We start from the raw sequence: 19,780 nt of genomic DNA on the forward strand, positions 1-19,780 counted from the left end.
TGCAAGTGTTGGTGTGAACATGAGTTTTTCTTTCTCTAGGATAAATGCCCAGGAGTGAAACTGTTGGGTTGTATAGTAAGTGTTATGTTTACATGTTTAAGAAACTACAAAACTGTTTTTCAGAGTGGCTGTAACATTCGACCTGCCCAACAGCAGTGCATGAGCGAGCCATTTCTCCTTATCCCCGTGCCTCTTGGTCACTTTAGTGGCAGGCAGTGGCATCGCGGTGTGGGCTTAATGTGTATCTCCCTCATGGCTACTGCTGTGGGGCATCTTTTCATGAGCTTACTTGCTACCCATATATCTACTCTGGTGAGTGTCGGATCAAATTGTTGTGCACTTTCTGATTGAATTGTTTTCTTTCAGTTGAAATTAGAGAGCTTTTTATATATTCTGGATACATCCTTCATCAGACATGTGATTTGCAAATATGTTCTACTAGTCTCTGGCTTCTCTTTTCATTCCCTTAACAGGATCTCTTGCAGAACAGAAGTTTCCAGTTTTGATGAAGGAACCCTTGAGCTTTTTTATGATGTACAGTTACTAGCACAGGCTAAAATTAATCAACATTTAACTCCCCTGCAAATACAAGGATCTCAGAATATTTGGACAATTCTTCACCTTTAATATACTATCATTGTCCAGTAGTTCCATCCTTTGTGAAAAATCTATTCCACAAATTAGACATTCTAGTAATTATGGACTTTTTAAAACCTTAATGAGGATTTGGATTTACTTACACATTTACCAATTTCTTGGTTCACTATTCTTCTTGCATTACACATACTCTTTCTGGGATTCCAGTCCTTCACCTTGAAGTCAATCTTTTGGAAACCACTTTTCATGAAGGCCTGTTGGTGGTAAGCCCTCGCAGTTTTTATTTGGAGAGAATGTCTGTATTTTGCCTTTGATCTTCAAAGGTAGTCTTGTCAGTTGCAGAATTCTAAGTTGACACTGACTTTCTCTCAATACTTTGTAGATACTACCATTTTCTGGCTTCTTCTGCTGCCAATGTAATGTGAAATGTTGGCAAATTTGTCATCACTTCTCCCTTCTTTCAAATTGCTTGAGGCTTTCCCTTTCTCTGTGCTGTTCCGCAGTTCACCCATGATGTGCCCAGGAAGGTATTTCATGTATGTGTTCAGTATGCTCGTGCTTCCTGTGTCCGTGGAATCACACATCACATCAACGACTTCTTCACACACTGCTTTCCTCCATTTCACTGATCCTCCTCTTCCGGGACTCCAAGACGACGTATGTTGCATCTCTGGTTCTACTCTCCCCATCTCTTCGTCTGTCGTAGTTTCTATTTTCTTACCTCTCTTTGCAACATTATTTCTTTAGAAATCTTCGAGTTTGCTATTACTAACTTCGTCTATATCCAGTATGTTGCTTAACCCATCCACAAAGTTCTTCATTTCTAAAAGCCATATTGACCTTTCACAGATCGGCCTAATCACTTTTTAGAATCTTATTGCTCACTTTCGTGATTTCATCTTTTTATTTTTAAAAATATTTCACAGAAATCATATTATATGTCTGATTAATTCCAACAGCTAAAGTCTTTTGGGGTCTAAACTTGATATTTTTGCTCTTGTTGGTTATTTCTCCTGGTTTTCCCTCAATGGCTTTCCCCATTACAGACTAAGTGATTTCCAACTGGAGGCCCAAAAGATTCCTCTTATTTTGTGGGTATCCCAAAGGCCTGACTAGGGGATCTTTTCTCCAGAACCTTCTTCTTGGATCCAGGATCCACAGGTAGACCTGGTGCTTATTCAGGCTAAGGGCAAGAACCTTCCTCGTTTCCTGAGATCCTCTAGGGTGGGCAAGCTGGCCGTGCTCATTTGAGCCAGATGGATGAGGCACCTGAAAACTGTCCTCACTCACCTGGAATGCAGCACTGCGTAGGGAAAGGGCATGAACTTGGAATCCAGACACCTGGTTCAAGGCCTGCCTCTAGCACTCTCTGTGAACCTGGACATGACCCTGCAGCTTCAACACCACCCCTCCACCACCACCCTGGGCTCTCAGTCTGTCTGTAAAATGGGGGACCTAGTGAGGGGACCCAGGCTCTCTAGCTCTGACAGGAACCATCCCCGCCACTCCCCCCGGCCTCTTTCTAAAACACGCCTTGGAAGGCCCTGCAGGCAAGCTCCGCCACAGAATGCCACATCCCATTTCTCATCACAGACCCACCATCCTCCTAATCTCTCCTGGTAAACATTTGGGCTGCTTGGGGGATGGAATGCAAGAAGCACAGTGTCCGAGGTGAGCAGTGTGGATACGAATCCCACTGAAATCCCATCTGGGATAGGTCGGCAACCCTCAAGGTCTTCCCGGCTGCCTCTCTCACACGCTTGCTAAGAGCATTCCTTCCTCAAAAGCTCTGATCCTGACAGGCTCCTGGTGAAGCCAAGACCACAGTCTCCTTCCTGGCGAACCTCAGGCCACTCCTGGCCCACATCCAAGAGAAGGGGTTTCCAGGCCCAGATCTGAGGGCAACACTCCTGGACCCTCCTGGTTCTCCTTTCATCCAGAAACGCCCTTGTCCTCAGGGCCAGGCATGGCCTCTGCCCTCCCTGCATGCCGCCTGCCATTCCATGCCCCCACTGGATGATGGAGCTTCATGGACAGCCATCTGCTGTCCTGGCCATGCTCCTGCCTGGCCTCTCGGCATCTGAGCAGCTCTCAGGAAACTGTCCTAGAGTGCAAAGGGCACGTGTGCACTGTGGAGACACAGGGACCAGGACTTACCCATTCTGCCCCTAAGTTCTCGAGTCCCTGCTCCTCAGCCACAATGCAGAGGTGAAGCCGGCTCTCCTAGCTTGGCCCTTGGTCTTCTCTGCCTGAGGTACTTCTGGCTCTTCCTGCCCCTCGCTGGCTGCAGTGATTACTGCCAAATCGCCTTGGAGGCCTCTGCTGTCCGTCCTGCAGGGAAGCCCCCGACACTCTAGACTGTGCAATCCCAGCTCTGTCAACGCCCCAGCTTGGCAGATTGCACGCTGCTTACCCCACCATCCAGTCCCTTCCGTCTTAGTTAACAAAATCCCGACTTGGGGCTGAAGCCGTGTTTTCCAGCTTCTAATGCAACGAAATGTGAGCATCTGACTAACTCCCAGTCAGTGGGCTGAGATGCAGGCAGAGATCTCCTTCAAGGGAGGGTGTGTGACCTTCCTCCATTCCTTCCCTACACCCTGCTACCTGAAACACAAGTGTGATGGGGGGAGGCCTGCAGCCATCCTGGGCCATGAGGACCATGGCAGAGAAGGGAGCAGAAAGACACCTGGACCTCTGAGGACTGTGGCCCTGCCTTGCCAGCTCCAGGTCATCAATGTCTGTGACGTAGGGGCCATGACGCCTATCTACTCTAAGACACCCTATTCTCTGTTTCCTACCAAATGCAGTTACACTGATTTTTAACTGATACACAAAATAACTTTCATCAAATATGTATTGACTTGCTTAGTATACGTTTTCTGTAGCACACGCTAAGCTCTGGAAGAAGAGGCCTCAAGTTTGCCTTGGTTGTTTCTGTATCCTCAGCACTTAGTAAGGGCTCAGCCCAGAGGATACTCCCAGAAGATGCCTGGACTGACCAGGGTCAGGGCTGGGGCCAAAGCTTAGTGTGTAACTAGGATCAGGCTCAGTGTGTGATCAGAATCAGGGCCAAGTCTGTCACCAGGATCAAGGCTAAGTCAGTGACCAGGATCAATGCTCCATGTGTAACTGGGGTCAGGACACAGTGCAGTACCAGGACCAGGGCTCAGGGTCAAGGCTCAATGTGCAACTGCAGTCAGGACACAGTGTGGGGTGAAGGTTGGGGCTCAGCTAGCACCAGAGTAGAGGCTGTGTCCAGGTTAAGACTGTAATGCAAGACAGAAAACACACACAGCCATACGAGGCCACTGTCAGCCGTGCTGGGTATCTTTATTTATAAAGCTTTATTTTCTGTAGAAGCAAGGTTTTGCTATGTTGTCCAGGCTGGTCTCGAACTCCTGGCCTCAAGTGATCTTCCTGCCTCAGCCTCCCAAAGTGCTGTGATTACAGGCATGAGCCACTGTGCCCAGGCCATGGTGGGTATTTTTAATGGACAAGAACCCAGAATGAAGATCTACAGAGGCTTCCTGGAGGTGGCGAGACTGAGGTCACCTGGTTTGGCAGGATGGAAGGCCAGCTTTCCCGGGGTGGAACCATCAGAGTGGAGGCCCCGCCCAGAACCAACAGCAGCACCATGGGCACCCATAGAAGGGGTAGCCTGGAGGGAGGCCAGGCGTGCACAGAAGGCAGCTGGACACGTGGCTACACCTCAGGTTCTTTCACAGACAAGAGTTACTGACACATTGCTGGCTCCAGGGGAAAACGCAAAACGAGGAAAAGGCCCCTCTCCCTGCTCTCAGGGATGCTGTAGTCTTTTGACTCTCGGCTGTGCCAGAGCTTCCCCGGAAGCTGCTGGGACCAGCATGCCTCCCACTCAGGCCAGTCAGCCAGCATCTTGCTCCTGGGACAGGCTTTGGGCCATGGGAGCCAGGCAGAGGCCGCAGAGAAAGAAGCTGGAGGCCCCAGACTAGCCAAGGCCCGGGCTGGTCCCACCTCCCGCTCCTGCTCGCTCCCGACGGCTGCCCAGGCTGGGGGGCTGCAGACTGTGCCCTGCCACGCAGGGACTGGAGATGGGGCAGCCCCGCCAAGGGATCTCCCAAGAGTCAAAGGAGGTAATGGAGGAAGAAGGATCTGAAGACGCAGGGAAGTGCCCAGGCCCCTGCAGGGAGGCTGAAAGCAGCGGTGCCCGCCACGCCCGAGAAGCAGGCTCCAACTCACGTGCTCGTCAGCAGCCGCACTGCTGCCTGCTTTGTCATTTTATGCTTAGGTAAAAAAATACCTTTTGCAAGAAAAATCTACAGGTACAAAATGTCATCCCAGCCCCATACAGTACCAAGTAATATATAGGCATATATATATATATATGTATTTATAACATAGAAAATTGGATAGAAATTATTCCAGGCGTATGGGATGTGGTTCCCCTGGGCCAGAACCACGTAGGGCAGAGGACCCTGCCCTCCAAGTGTGCATGCCCACGAAGGGGACAGGGGCTTTCAGGAGTCACACCAGATCACACGCTTGGGACCTTTTTAGGGCCTGGCCGAGCCACCCTTTCCAGAGCTCCGGTGAGCAGGGGGCCCCTCAGTGCATCTTCCCCACCTCCCCTGCCTCCAGGGACGCTGGGCTGCAGACTTCGCAGCTGCTGCCACATGGGGTTGGCAGCATCATCCCTGAGTAGACCTGGTCCACTGAGCCCCACAGGTCGGCTCTCTGCAGCCTTTCCCTGCAGGTCACCACCCTCTACAGGCAATGGCAAGGACGCGACATCACAGGTAGACAGCCCACATCCTCTCATCCTTCCGGTCTCCTGGACTCGAGTTGTCCCGGTGCCCTGGAGACCTAGTCACTGCCACCTCTCCCCTGCCTGGACTCAGCAGGGGAAAGACTGGAGGCCCTGCTCCTGCCCTTTGGCTCTGCCAGCACCCCCGACCAGCCCTATATCTCCTCCTCCACCTTCAAGATCAACCCTGAGAAGACCTCGAGCCCCGAGTGGGCGCCCTTGGGGCTGTCCTGGGAGCCTCCAGCAGGCCCCTGGGCCACTCCACTGGCAGGACTACTGTCCTGGAGTGATGGTGAGGCTTCCCGGGTAGGGCGTGCTTCCACCAGCCTCTCGAGGGTCCGGTTGAGGGCCTCCACGCCATCAGCCAGACGCTGGCTCTGCTCGGCCAGCCGCTGCAGCAGCAGGTTTTGCTGGGCCATGAGTGTGCTCTGCTGCTGGGCCCAGGAGGACAGCAGGGCGCCCTGCTGCCGGTGGGAGTCCAGCAGCCGCTGCTCAAATGCGGACGTTTCAGATGCTGCCACTGGGGTGCCCCTGGAGGACAAGGGAGGTGCTGGCGCCGAAGAGGGCGGGGAAGGCTGGAAGGCCCCCATGAGTGTGGCTGCTGGTGGGGTGGAGGCTGGGGAAGCAGGTGGGGAGGGTGAGGAGGTGGGTGCGTGGAAGACTCCTCGTAAGTCCAGGGGGTCAGGTTCAGGCGGGCTGGGCCTTTCCAGGGTCCTCAGGGGCAGCCACAAGCAGCTGGGGGTCTCGTCCTCCTCATCGGCTAACAGAGGGAGACAGGGAAATGTCAGCCTGCACGTCCAAAACCCAGTGATCTGGGGGGTGAGCAGGGTGCAGGGAGAGTGCCCATGTGAGGCCTCTGCACCTGGAGCTGTTTGGGTCTCACGATGCTCCGTCTGCAGTGGGAGTTGCACCCGTTTGAGAGATGAGGAAACAGACCCAGAGAGGTGGGCACATTTACTCTAGTAGTGCTGGGAATGAAGCCACAGCCTGTCCAAATGCAAAGCCTGAGTGCCCACTCATCACAGCACCACTTGTATTCATCCTCCCACCGACTCCCCTGTGCTCCATCCGCTCGTCCGCCTGCCCTCTGGTCTACCCGCCATCCTGCTACCCAAGTGTCTATTCCTCCACATAGACACGCCCACCTCATCCACTCATCTATCTGTCCACCTGTCTGTTCATCACTGTCCAGCCATCCCCTTCCAACCTCCTCTTCCTTCTATTTATCCATCCATCCGTCTACTCACCCATTTATCCATGCTGTCTGTCCATCCACCCAGCCACCCACCCATCTACTCCTTCCTCCTTCCATCTACCCATCCACTGCCCGTCTACACCTTCCTCCTTCCACCCAGCCACCAGCCCATCTACACCTTCCTCCATCTACCCATCCACCCACCCGCCCATCTACACCTTCCTCCTTCCATCCATCCACCCGCCCATCTACACCTTCCTCCTTCCATCCACCTATCCACCCGCCTGTCTACACCTTCTTCCTTCCATCCACCCAACTGCCCGTCTACACCTTCCTTCTTCCATCCATCCACCACCCATCTACACCTTCCTCCTTCCATCTACCCACCCGTCTACACCTTCCTTCCATCCACCCACCCGTCTACACCTTCCTTCCATCCACCCACCCATCTACACCTTCCTCCTTCCATCCATCCACCCACCTGTCTACACCTTCCTCTTTCCATCCACCTGTCCATCTACACCTTCCTCCTTCCATCCACCCACCCGTCTACACCTTCCTCCTTCCATCCACCCACCCGTCTACACCTTCCTCCTTCCATCCACCCACCCGTCTACACCTTCCTCCTTCCATCCATCCACCCGCCCATCTACACCTTCCTCCTTCCATCCACCTATCCACCCGCCTGTCTACACCTTCCTCCTTCCATCCACCCAACTACCCGTCTACACCTTCCTTCTTCCATCTACCCACCCGTCTACACCTTCCTTCCATCCACCCACCCGTCTACACCTTCCTTCCATCCACCCACCCGTCTACACCTTCCTTCCATCCACCCACCCATCTACACCTTCCTCCTTCCATCCATCCACCCACCTGTCTACACCTTCCTCTTTCCATCCACCTGTCCATCTACACCTTCCTCCTTCCATCCACCCACCCGTCTACACCTTCCTCCTTCCATCCACCCACCCGTCTACACCTTCCTCCTTCCATCCACCCACCCGTCTACACCTTCCTCCTTCCATCCATCCACCCGCCCATCTACACCTTCCTCCTTCCATCCACCTATCCACCCGCCTGTCTACACCTTCCTCCTTCCATCCACCCAACTGCCCGTCTACACCTTCCTTCTTCCATCTACCCACCCGTCTACACCTTCCTTCCATCCACCCACCCGTCTACACCTTCCTTCCATCCACCCACCCGTCTACACCTTCCTTCCATCCACCCACCCATCTACACCTTCCTCCTTCCATCCATCCACCCACCTGTCTACACCTTCCTCTTTCCATCCACCTGTCCATCTACACCTTCCTCCTTCCATCCACCCACCCGTCTACACCTTCCTCCTTCCATCCACCCACCCGTCTACACCTTCCTCCTTCCATCCACCCACCCGTCTACACCTTCCTCTTTCCATCCACCTGTCCATCTACACCTTCCTTCCATCCACCCACCCGTCTACACCTTCCTCCTTCCATCCACCCACCTGTCTACACCTTCCTTCCATCCACCCACCCATCTACACCTTCCTCCTTCCATCCATCCACCCACCCGTCTACACCTTCCTCTTTCCATCCACCCGCCCATCTACACCTTCCTCCTTCCATCCAACCACCCGCCTGTCTACACCTTCCTCTTTCCATCCACCTGTCCATCTACACCTTCCTCCTTCCATCCACCCACCCGTCTACACCTTCCTCCTTCCATCCATCCACCCACCCATCTACACCTTCCTCCTTCCATCCATCCACCCGCCCATCTATGCCTTTCTCCTTCCATCCACCCGCCCATCTACACCTTTCTCCTTCCATCCACCTGCCTGTCTACACTTCCTCCTTCCATCCATCCACTCGCCTGTCTACACCTTCCTCCTTCCATCCGCCTGCCTGTCTACACTTTCCTCCTTCCATCCACCCACCCATCTATACCTTCCTCCTTCCGTCCACCCGCCCATCTACGCCTTCCTCCATCCATCCACCCGCCTGTCTACGCCTTTCTCCTTCCATCCACCCGCCCATCTACACTTTCCTCCTTCCATCCACCTGCCTGTCTACATCTTCCTCCTTCCATCCACCTGCCTGTCTACACCTTCCTCCTTCTGTCCATCCACCCGCCTGTCTACACCTTCCTCCTTCCATCCGCCTGCCTGTCTATACTTTCCTCCTTCCATCCACCCACCCATCTACACCTTCCTCCTTCCATCCATCCACACATGCATCCGTTCTTCCAATCATCCTTCTGGCCATGCCCTTGTCCATCAGGCACCCATCCACCTAAGTGAATGTCCCCAGGAAGACAAGAGGGTCAAGCTTCCGTAGGGCAACAGGGAGAGAGGCCTGAACCTGAGATGCAGCAGACGTGGGCTCCAAGGCCAGCTCTGCTTGGTCTCAATTGCCGTGCGACCCTAGAAAACACCTTCTCTTCTGCAGGCCTCAAATTCCCAGTCTGCAAATTAAAGGCCTGGCTTCACAGTTTCTAGGTTTGGGATCTCTGACCCTTCCAGTTCCCTGGGTGTGGAAAATGGGTGAACAAACGTCCCTCCCTGACACACCGTGGGGAGGCCCCTCGAAAGCAGGAGCAGGACATTCTATGCAGAGGCGACTTCACAGAGGCCTCATCCCTCCTGACACACCGTGGGGAGGGCCCCTTGCAGGTAGGAGCAGGACATTCTACACAGAGGCGACTTCACAGACACCTGGTCCCTCCTGACACACCGTGGGGAGGGCCCCTCACAGGCGGGAACAGGACATTCTATGCAGAGGCAACTTCACAGACGCCTCAACCCTCCTGACACACCGTGGGGAAGGCCCCTCGCAGGCAGGTGGGAGCAGCACATTCTATGCAGAGACAACTTCACAGACGCCTCAACCCTCCTGATACACCATGGGGAAGGCCCCTCGCAGGCAGGTGGGAGCAGGACATTCTACGCAGAGGCGACTTCACAGATGCCTCATCCCTCCCTGATACTCCCTGGTGGACCCCCTCGGGAACAGGAGCGGGACAGTCTATGCAGAGGTGACTTCACGGCCGCCTCCTGGGCCTGAGCCCTGCCCACCTCCTCTGCAGTGTGTCGGGGGGGCGGTGCCTGCTTTGACAGGACTGAGCCCACAGGCTCACTGGGAATACGGCATGGCGTCCATGGCACAGGTGGCTGGCCCAGTTGCCACTGCCCTCCTTTCCTCCTCCTCCTTCTCCTCCTCCTCTTCCTCACTGTCCCATCGTCCTCCTGCCGTCCCAGGCATCAGCGCTGCTTCTGACCAGGTGATCCCAGGGTGCTCAGGAGGGGTCATCTTGCTGGCTGGCTGCTTTCCTCTTGAAACAAGGCCTTCTGCGTGGTGTGGCCCTGAGTTTCCAGCGAGTCCACCTTGTCTGTCACCAGGCGTCACCTTCTGCCCATCACCTTCTGCCTCCTGGAGGCCCCTGGGCCTAGCTGCCCTCAGCGACTAGAGGTGCTGGGCCAAGGGCTGAGGCCAAACAGCCCAGAGCTGGCGCCAGGAGACGCAGCCCCAGCCTTGCCTCTGACCCCATCCTGCAGGTGACCTTGGCACAGCCTCTCCCAGGTCTTGTCTCCCGGCCTGGCGTTCACCAGCTGTCAACAGGGGCCGACCCTTGGTGACCTGGACCTTCTGAGTCTCATGGCCCCCGACAGAAATGGGGAGGCCCAAACTGGGCTCAGCCTCCCCGTTACCACACACTCCCCCAGTGGGGGTGCCCGGGCTGGGTCCCACTGGGGAAGCTCAAGGCAGCCCTGGCCTTTCCCTCATTCTCCACCCAGTCAGGCCCCTGCGTGGTTCCAGCTGCGGCCCCCTTTTCCTCTTGCACCCCTGAGGCAACTGAGGACCCTGTGCGGGCACAGCCGTGATATCCCAGCGTCCTGGGGATGTGGCTCCTCTCTCGTCACACCTGCCTGTGATGTCCTGGGCTCGTCTGGCTGCTCCTGGACCCTGGCCTCACACCCACTGCACCATCTCGTCTGCCAGTACTGCCCCTGCTCCGCCCTCAAGAGTGTGTGCTCTCCTGGCCCCAGCTGGCCCAGGGGCTTCTTCTGCGCTCCCACAGTGGCCCATGCCACCCTCACCTTGCTGGACTTAATGTCCAGCCTGCCTGGCCCCTGGGACTCCTTGAGGAACAGGCTCTGGTCATCTCTGCCCGTCAGGGCCAGTGGGCAGCACCAGGCCACAACGGGGACAGAGCCGGTGAGGGGAAGACAGCGGCTGGGCCACAGTCTCCAGCCAGCCTGACCTGTCAGGTCCTCCGGTGGTGACCACAAGTCAGCAACAAGGCCCAGTGAGTGGCTGGTCCTCAAGGCAGCTCCAAGTCCCACTTCAAGAAAATAAAGGCCTGAGCTTTCTTGTTCCCTCTGAGCCACTGACCTGCCCCAACCACAAAGTCCCCTCTGCAGTCCCCCGCCCCAGGACGGACACTGAGCTGCACGTCAGCATCTGGCACGGGAGGTGGAGCGGGAAGGCCCCAAGGGCCCTCCCCTCGGCTGCACCCCGGATCCATGGGAGAGGGCAGCGTGGTGCACACAAGAGAGGAGACGGTGCCGACCGCTGTGGGCACCACGCAGACCACTGCTGCCGCAACCCCGCCACTCCCAGAGCCCCAGGGCACGGGCAGCAGACTGGTTCAGAGGAGGCCTTGTGGGCATGCCCCTCCCAGGCACAGGGCAGGGCCTGGGCCCCTCCAGACAGACGGAGGGAGGGTTGGAGGATAGGGGACGGAGGCCGGGCCGGCCGGGCACTGTGGCCCTCACACGGACTTACTTGGTGCCGGCTGGCTCCAGCCAGGAGCTGGCGGGCTGCCTCCGCATGCGAGGACGCAGCCTCAAGGCTGGCTTCAATACTATCTGCAAATCAAGACAACAGAAGGCAATTACAGATGGAGGCCCAGCCGCCCCCGCCCTGAGGACACCCCCCAAAGGCAAGCCCAGGGAGCCTGAGCCCAGGGCCTGCAGAGGAGCGGAGGCTGCAGGGATGGGCGCTGGGCTGCCAGACATGCCGAGGGCTCCGCGCGGTGTGGGCAGTGGGCAGCAATGACATTAGCACGGAGGCCTGGAGGTGGCCCAGGGAAGGGGACTCCTCAGTGCCCACACCAGGTGGGGCAGGAAGAGTCCACTCAGGAAAGGGTGGGAGTGGCAGGCGGAGGTCAGGGCTGGGGTCAAGTCCTGCTCTGTCATGACCTTGCCTGGGCCAGCCCCTCCACTCTGTGGCCATGGCCCCCTCTGAAGGGGCAAAGCCCCTGCCTTAACGTCTGTGGAGTTGCGACGCGGCTGATGGAGACCGGGTCCGCAAGCACAGGGCTCTGGTTTGCCACACGCACTGGCCCTCGACTCAAGCACAGGGAGCTGATCAGAAAGTTGTGCTGCCATGCGGGGATCACGGGAGACGGTACCTGGGCAAAGCCAGGCTCGGTGGCTGCAGCAGTGCCACCCAGGGAAGCCACATCAGCAGGGCCCACAGGAGACACCAGACCAGGGCCAGGGCAGCCCCAGGGATCCGGAGGATTCCATGCTCAGCATTCTCTTCCACCCAAAGGAAGGACACATGCCACCTGGGCACCAGGAGCGCAGGCGCAGCCTGGGTCCGCAACAGAGCCACATGCAAACACAAGCAAACACGAGCACGGGCAAGCCTTCTTCCCGGAGGGAGGTTCCTTGCAAGGCCTGCCTCCAATCAGGCAACTGAATAAGAACTTGGGAGGCAGGAGTATCTAAACAAACTGTGCACCTGCAGTGCCTACCAGGGCACAGGCCTGAGCTGACTTGAGCCTCAGGGGTCTTAAGGCCTGGGATAGAGAGGCCATTACAACCACAGGGACTGCTGCCAGGCACAGCGTCACCTCCGGCCTGGCACGACTGGCTCTGAGGGAGGAGGGTCCTCAGAAAGACAAGGCCACTCCCCACCATCCCAGCAAGGACTCCCTACTCTCATCAGGGAACTGTGGCCCCATCTCTGCAAGCCCCCTGGGCAGGAGGTGGAACCCATGAGCCCTGCCTTCAGAAGCCCCCACCCAGGCCTCACAGGGATCCTTGAACCCTTGGTCACCAGCTCCACCCCACCCTTGCCCCCAGCGCAGGGCCCTAGTGGAGCCGCAGGCAGTCGCAGACACACCCTGATCGCCGCATCTGGGGGCTCCTGCCCTAGCCAGGGAGGGGAGAGCCAGGCTCCTGCACAAGGAGCCAAAGCCCAGAGAGGGCGGGTATGGGTGACGGCCTCGGCCGCTCCTGGAGCAAAGCACCCCTTTGCTCACTTGCAGACAGCCCCCAACTGAACTCTGCTCTCTATGTCCTGCCACATTAGGGTCACGACCCTCTGAGCCAATGGAGGAGGAGACGGAAGGAAGATGGGGCCAGAGGTGTGACAGATCCCCCCACAATTGCCACCCAGGAGGGACCAGCCTGCCAGGGAGGAGGCGCTAGCCTGGGCCCGGGCAATGCCCCGCTCACATGCAAAGGAGCCACCTTACACCTGCAGTGGTAACAGCCTGGCCTCACTTCTGTTGCTGAGAGGTGAATGTGGACAGTGGAGAGCATTTGCCAGCAGAGACAGGAAGGCCATGGTGGTCTGGGCTAACACAGGTGGTGCTGGACAGGCCACGTGCCCTGGCTGGACACTTTCTCTGCCCCGTGACCACACGCAGCCTCAGCCAAGCCCTGGACCCCACCCTTGGACTCAGCCTGTGCCCAATCCTGCTCTACACCTAGCCCTGGCCCTGGGGGACTCTGATCGTGGTGTGTGACCTGGAGGCCCACCCTCAGAATGGGGACTGACGTCCTGCTGCTCCAGGGCTGCATGCACGGGCCACAGACCCAGGGCAGTCCCAGGGGCATTCGTAGCCAGCATGGCACTGCCCACATTCAAGACACCTCACACAACCACTGCCCAGCTCCGCAGCCAGCAACATCTCCCTCAGCGCCCAGGCTGCCAGGTGAGCACGCCATGTTCTGCCCTGGAGCAGTGCACAGAGATGCACAAGGGGATGGGGGCTGCTCCTGGTGCTGTGCGGCCGCGTGTTACTCGTGGGGTGAGGACAGGTTTGGTGCGTGGGCCCTGTGGTACTGAGCGACACTCCAATACCTCATCAGCCATCAGCCCTGGGCCCAGTGGCTTTGTCAGGTCTTGGAGGCCCCCGGTCTGTGAGGTGAGCCCTGCAGAGCCACAGGCCCTGGGCACCTGCTCCTCCCAACACAGGGGGTGCTCCACGGGGGCCCCTTGCAGATCCCCTGACTCCAGGAGTCCAAGGGATACCCAAGCACTAGGCCAGAGGCCTCCAAGGGCCAAAGAGAGCAGCCTTTGGGACTGCCCTCCCCAGACACTTGCAGAGCAGCACACACACCTCAAAGGAAACTGCCTGCCCAGTGGCCTCAGGGCACAGGGACCCCTGTGGGAGACCCCCCCGCACTGGGTCAACTCGCTGCCCCCAGCCCCACAGTCATGACCAGCCCTGCAGGCCTGGCCCTGCCCAAACCCCAGGCAGTGCCGCTGCAGAGCGGAAAGCATGGCCGGCTCAGGGCACCTGGGCCTGCAGCTGGGATGCCCCCACCCTGTCCTCAGGCTTGGCAGCCACTTCCCTACTCCCTGCCTCAGCGCCCACAAGAGGAAGTCTGGCCCTGTCCTAAGCACTCTCGCTTGGGAATTCAACACGTCAGTTGCTGTCAGCAGCAGGGCAAGCCACTCGAAGCAGCTCACAGGCACCAAAGACTCCCGTGCTGCAGGGGTGCCCAGCGGCCTGGGGACCTCGAGTGGCTGATCCACCAGCGGTCACAGAAGTCAAGGCTGGGTCTCAGTCTAGAGCAGGGAACCACAGGGTGAGCAAACCTGAGTTCCTGCAGCCTCCAGGGCTGAGGACTTGCAGAAAAGGACTAAGCACCTGGGCCATACCAGTGCCACCCCTGCCTGCCAGGCTCCTCCTTCTCAGCCCCACACCACATGTCCACCCTTGCCATGAAGCACCCCCAAACCAGGTCTGCCTCTGCCCATAGGACCCTGGGCTGCAAGAATCTGCCCTGCAGGAGACAATGTGGCCTCCCTGGGGGTGGATCCAGCCATCCCTGGCCTGCACAGGCCTGAGAGGACCCACATCCTCCTCCAGCCCCACCCCATCAGGAGGCCCACTGACCAGGCCCATCCCCCAAGCCCCATCACAAGGCCTAGTGCCCAGGCCCATCGCCCAAGGCCCACAGCCCAGGCCCCTTGTCCAAGCCCAGCCACAGGGTTGGCTGGGTCTACATGCGTCTCCCAACCAGTCCGGCCCACTCTGCCCATGGGTCCCAGCCTCATGCACCACCATGAGCAGGAGCAGCTGAGGATGCCCCAGCGCTCCAAGTTCTGCCATGGCCGCCACTGGGGGCGTTTGAGGCCAGCCCCCGCTTGTCCTGTGAGGCTGGGTCCTTCTGTCCACTCTGTGGCCCTCAAGGAGCTGGTCCTGCTTCCGGGGCTTCGTTCCCAAAGTCCTTCCGGCAGCTCCCAGGAAGGGGAGGGTCCAGCGGGGCTCTGCTTCGAAGGGTGGGCCACCATATGCGGAGGACGGCGAAGGAGCTCCTGGCACGGTGTCTTGAGGAGGAGAGGAGGTGCGGTGGAAGGAGGCATGGAGGCGGCAGGAGGAGGCACGGAGCCAGCGTCACCCTCAGAGCCAGCGTCACCCTTGGAGCCAGTGGCAGCTGCGGACTGCAGACGAGGCCTGACCAGACAGAAACGCCTGGCTTCCGGTGGTCCCTGGAGTGGGCCCGTGGGCTCGGAAGGGGGCACAGCGTGCCTGACAGGCTGAGAGTCACCTGACAGCACCACGTGTGGGGCTTCCAAGTGGGCCCAGAGGGAAGGGCCTGCAGAAGGAGGGGGAGGCCACTGCAAGCCAGAGTGAGGCACAGAGTGGGGCGGGGAAGAGTCAAGCTCCTCCCTGGCTCTGCCCAAACTCCTCAACAGTGACCAATGAATGGACAGGTCACCTGCTGCTCCCTGGGAGCTATGGCAAGGGCCAGCTGGCTGGAGGTGCATATGGGCTGAGGCTCCTCCCGCCTGCTGGCTGGCCTTGCCTTCTCATGGTAGCTGCACGCTGGGGCTCTGGGGCTGGGGGAGAGCGGAGGGAAGCCCTCCTTCTTCCCAGACACCCCTGTCTTCAGACCCTGGGGCCAGCTGGGCCCTGCTGCCCTGCATGGGAAAGTAGGGACTTCTCCCTGCTGGGACCCACTGGTTTGGAAGACCTGGCTGCCTAAGGACAGCTGTGCTCACCGCTGGACTGCATTTGGAAGGGGAGGGCTGCCCGTGGAGAGGAAGGCCAGGCCAGGGCCCGGGGCCAAATAGGCCTCCCGGCCACACGACATCAGGCGGGAACGGCAGAGGTCAAGATGGGGGCCTTGGAGGGCACCAGGGCACCCTGGGCTGCACCCGCTGCTGCTGCACGTCGGAGGGCTCAGGCCTCATCTCTGTCCCTCACCAGGCACTGGTCCCAGAGGCCACCTTGTGACCGCCTCCCCATGGTAGTGCTCACCTCTCTACAGTGACTAGGCCCCAGCGTCCCATCTGGACACCCAGTGGGCACGGCTTGAGGTGGCGTCTATGGTCGAGCCCCTCGACGGCACAATGCTTGGCAATGCTGGGAGGACCCTGAGCTGCGACCCCAGGCGTGAACCGCAGCCCTTCCACTACCGAGACAGGCAGAACCCTCCCTGGCCCCGACCCTTGGTTTCCCCACCTAAAAGAAGAGATGGGCCAGGAGGGTGGCGGGCCATCTCCACGGGCCTCTGGGTCTCCCTCAGAGGGTCTCCCTCTTGGGAGCTGGTGCAGAAGGCTCACAGCCCACTCGCCGGCCCTGCTTGCCCCAGGGCAGGGTGGTCCCGGGGGGTGGGCTGTGGGGAAGGCCCACTTACTTGGCAGGGGCTCCGTGGTCTGGCCCTCGCCTTGGGGACCGTGGGCGGAAAAGGTCTCTGCCACCATGCGTTCCACAGGCGTGAGGAGGAGGCCGGGGGCGGGGCCGCCCTCCGCCAGCTTCTTGCGCACGGCACCTCGCAGGTCCCGCCACTTGTGCTTGAGGTCCCCCAGGTCGCGGCGGCAGTAGCCCAGCGCGTTCACTGCCTGCAGGATGCGGCTCCACACGCGGTGCTTTCGGGCAGGTGTGCCCCGCAGCGCCCCGAAGAGCAGCGGGTAGTGGCGCCTCACCCTCTGCACCAGCACCTCCGTCTCCTGGGGGCTGAAGTTGGGCTTGCGTGTCTTGGTGCGGGAGTGGGGGCCCGGCCGCAGGGGTGTGGAGCCCGGCCCGGCACCCAGCAGCAGGGCCGCCGCGGCCGGCTCGGGGCTGCAGCTCTGCCGGCAGATGGCTTTGCTGCTGCTGGACCCTGGAAAGGCACCAGAGGCTGAGCAGGGGGCAGAGACCCTGGGGAGAGCAGCCGGGTTCGGGGTCACAGGTCATCACAGGCCCTGCATCTGTGCACAGCAGCCAGGCCTCGCATCGGCACCCAGCATAGGCAGCCTACATCCACTATACTGGGGCCCTTCTGTCTCAGCTACTCTCTGGGCCTCCCGCCTGTCCACCCGACAGGTGCCCTCTGCCCTCCCCGGGGCCCTGACCACGTGTGGTGGGTCAGCCCTGGTTTGTCCCCCTCCCCACGACTGCTCCCTTCCCTGAACTGCTGGCATGAGTGCCCCTCGTGATCAGTCCTTCACTGGGACTGATCAATCTGTCACTGGGACTGGGTGGGCACCTGAAGTGGACAAAGCGCTCCACACACTCAGCACATCCCAGCCCGCAACAGGTGGCCAGGGGCAGAAATGGCTACAGCCACCTCTGGAAGCTGACAGTGGGGAGAAGTGGGGAGGACAGAGCGATAGGAGGGGTCCTGGGGAGAGGAGGTGGTAAGGGAGTGATGGGGCAGCCCAGCAGGCCCTGTATGGGGCCACAGAGCAGCTGGAGGGGGCCACAGAGCAGCTGGAAGCAGGCTCCGAGGGGATTGAGGGGCCAGCCTGGCCCAGCCCCGCCCCAGGGAGCAGCAGGGTGCTTCAGCCTCAGTCACTCTTCTCCTGGGGACACAGCACAGTGCCCGGGAAGAGGACTCCAGCTGCCTGAGGGTCTCCGGACACACTGCCAGTTGTCAGAGCAGGAGGGACCAGAAGGCTGTTCTAGGCACAGGCCCCAAGGTGAGGCCACAGCTCGGTCAGGGCATGGAGGGAGAGTGAGTGGGTGGGGTGGAGCCTGAGAGTCCTGGTGGGCAGCTGAGTGCTCTAACCAAAGGCCCGTGGGCACCAGGGGCAGCCTGGCTCTTCCTCAACTGAGGAAAAGAGACACCCAGCCAGAGCCAGGAGCCCCTGCCCCACCGGCCTGGGAGCCAGGGCTCCTGGCAGCAGTAGGTATGGACAGGGCGGGATGAATGGGTCAGAGCCCTCCAGTGGGAGCGGGAAAGACACCAAAACACAGCAGGGATGGGGTCCCTATGGGAGGGGGGCAAGGTCAGCATCCCCTCAAAAGCCCCCTGCAAACCTGGAGCCCCACCATGGTTGGGGGCCGCACAGGCAGGCCAGGGCTGCTGTGTGACTACAGTGGGAAGAGGACATGAGGGACTCTGGCTCTCCACAAGCAGAGGAGGCCACAGCGCATGGAGTCAGAACTGGACACAGTCACCCCGGGGTTAGGGTCAGGGTTAAGGGGACCCAGAGCTTTTAGACCTCATGGTGAGGACCTCTCTAGGGAGGTTCATGGGCAACCCCATAGAGGAAGGGATGTGGCCCAGGGTGGGTGAGCAACCAAGGCGGGTGGGGGCGCTGGGGAGTCGGTGGGCCTGGGCGGGGTCACCAGGCACTGTGACCTCTGTCCCATCTGGGAAGGCCCCTCCCTTGCCCCGGGTGAGGGTTCCCTGAACGGAGCCTCCAGCCTCCCTGGCTCCAAGCTCAGCCCCTTCATCCTGACCTCTCGCCTGTCAGGTCCTCGACTGGCGGCCTCCAGAAGCAAAAGGGCAGGGCTTCTCCTGGGGACTCAGAGGCAAGGGACAAGACTGTGGGCCTCCCACTTCCTGCCCCCACATACGGCCTGGCGCTAAGGTAGGGCCTGACTCTAGGCACCCGGGCGCCCCTGCTGCTTCACTTCCTTTTCCAGAGGAACGCAGGGCTGAGGGCCCACGGTGCTGGCTGGGAGGTGCCCTGGCTTGCGGTGCAGCCCCTCTTCTCGTGGATGCAGGGACTTCAGGACACCATGCCCTGGCCAGGACTGCACATTCCCATGCTGCTCTCCCCACACCCCCCCAGCACGGGTACATCCATAGCAGAACCAGAGCTCCAGCCTCCACATCTCTGCAACCTCACAACCCTATCCACCCCAGAACAGCCTCACTGTGGGGAGTCTCTGGGCAGAGGCCCAGGATGAAGGCGTGGAGGCTAGTATCTGTCAATGAGCGGAGCAGGGACCAGCGTCTGTCAATGATCAGGGTGGGGCCAGTGTCTTATTAATGAGCGGAGCAGGGGCCAGTGTCTATCAATGAGCAGAGGGGAGGCCACTGTCTGTCAAAGAGCAAAGGCAGGGTCAGTGTCTGCCAATGAGCAGAGGCGGGGCCAGTGTCTGTCAATGAGCAGAGGCAGGGTTAGTGTCTGTCAACGAGCAGAGGCAGGGACAGTGTCAATGAACAGAGGCAGGGCCAGTGTCTGTCAGTGAGGGGAGCAGGGACCAGGTTCTGTCAATGAGCAGGTTGGGGTCAGCGTCTGTCAAAGAACAGAGTATGGAGCCAGTGTCTGTCGATGAGCAGGGTGAAGGCTAGTGTCTATCAATGAGCGGGTACCAATGTCTGCCAATGAGCAGAGTGGGGGCTAGTGTCTGCCAATGAGCAGAGGCGGGGCCAGTGTCTGTCAATGAGCAGAGCAGGGACCAGTGTCAATGAGTGGAGCAGGGACTAGTGGTAACGAGCGGAGCAGGGCTGGAGGAAGACAGGGCAGGAGGGGAGGGAGCAGATGCTCAGACCTGGACCCCAACCTGGGCCTGGCTCCTCTTAGAGGCCCCTTCACCCACCCTTAGGTGAAGGGGTGAGGGCTGGGGGCTGGCAGGCAGGCCCTCGGGGCAGCAGGTGGCCCGAGGCTGGGGCGGGTACCCACCAACAGCTTCTCCTTGCTCTGACACCATGGAGGCCAAGTCCTTGATGATCTGATTCACATCCAGCAAGTTGCTCTGTGGAAACAACACAGAACCACATCAGGAGCAGGGCTGTGGGGCAGACACCAAGG

At 59.3% G+C, this 19,780-nt stretch overlaps 1 protein-coding gene across 25 annotated transcripts in view; it reads right to left on the reverse strand.

Annotated features, from left to right (window-relative positions):
• Positions 1 to 3,903: 3,903 nt before the first annotated feature.
• Positions 3,904 to 19,780, reverse strand: part of TSNARE1 (t-SNARE domain containing 1) — a 133,133-nt gene continuing 117,256 nt past the window's right edge. For 14 of the 25 annotated variants that reach the window (XM_055347962.2, XM_055347968.2, XM_055347976.2 and 11 more), the window contains 3 exons: positions 19,652 to 19,724; positions 16,450 to 16,914; positions 3,904 to 6,140 (listed from right to left, as the gene is read on the reverse strand). In XM_055347962.2, coding sequence (XP_055203937.2) covers positions 5,536 to 6,140; positions 16,450 to 16,914; positions 19,652 to 19,724 — 1,143 coding nt within the window. In that variant the 3' untranslated portion in view covers positions 3,904 to 5,535. Of the gene's footprint in view, positions 6,141 to 11,347; positions 11,431 to 16,449; positions 16,915 to 19,651; positions 19,725 to 19,780 lie in introns of all 25 variants that reach the window. The other 11 variants (XM_055347980.2, XM_055347982.2, XM_063709564.1 and 8 more) reach the window with 2 other exon arrangements.

The sequence above is a fragment of the Gorilla gorilla genome, chromosome 7 (assembly GCF_029281585.2).
Source record: "Gorilla gorilla gorilla isolate KB3781 chromosome 7, NHGRI_mGorGor1-v2.1_pri, whole genome shotgun sequence".
Taxonomy (NCBI): domain Eukaryota; kingdom Metazoa; phylum Chordata; class Mammalia; order Primates; family Hominidae; genus Gorilla; species Gorilla gorilla.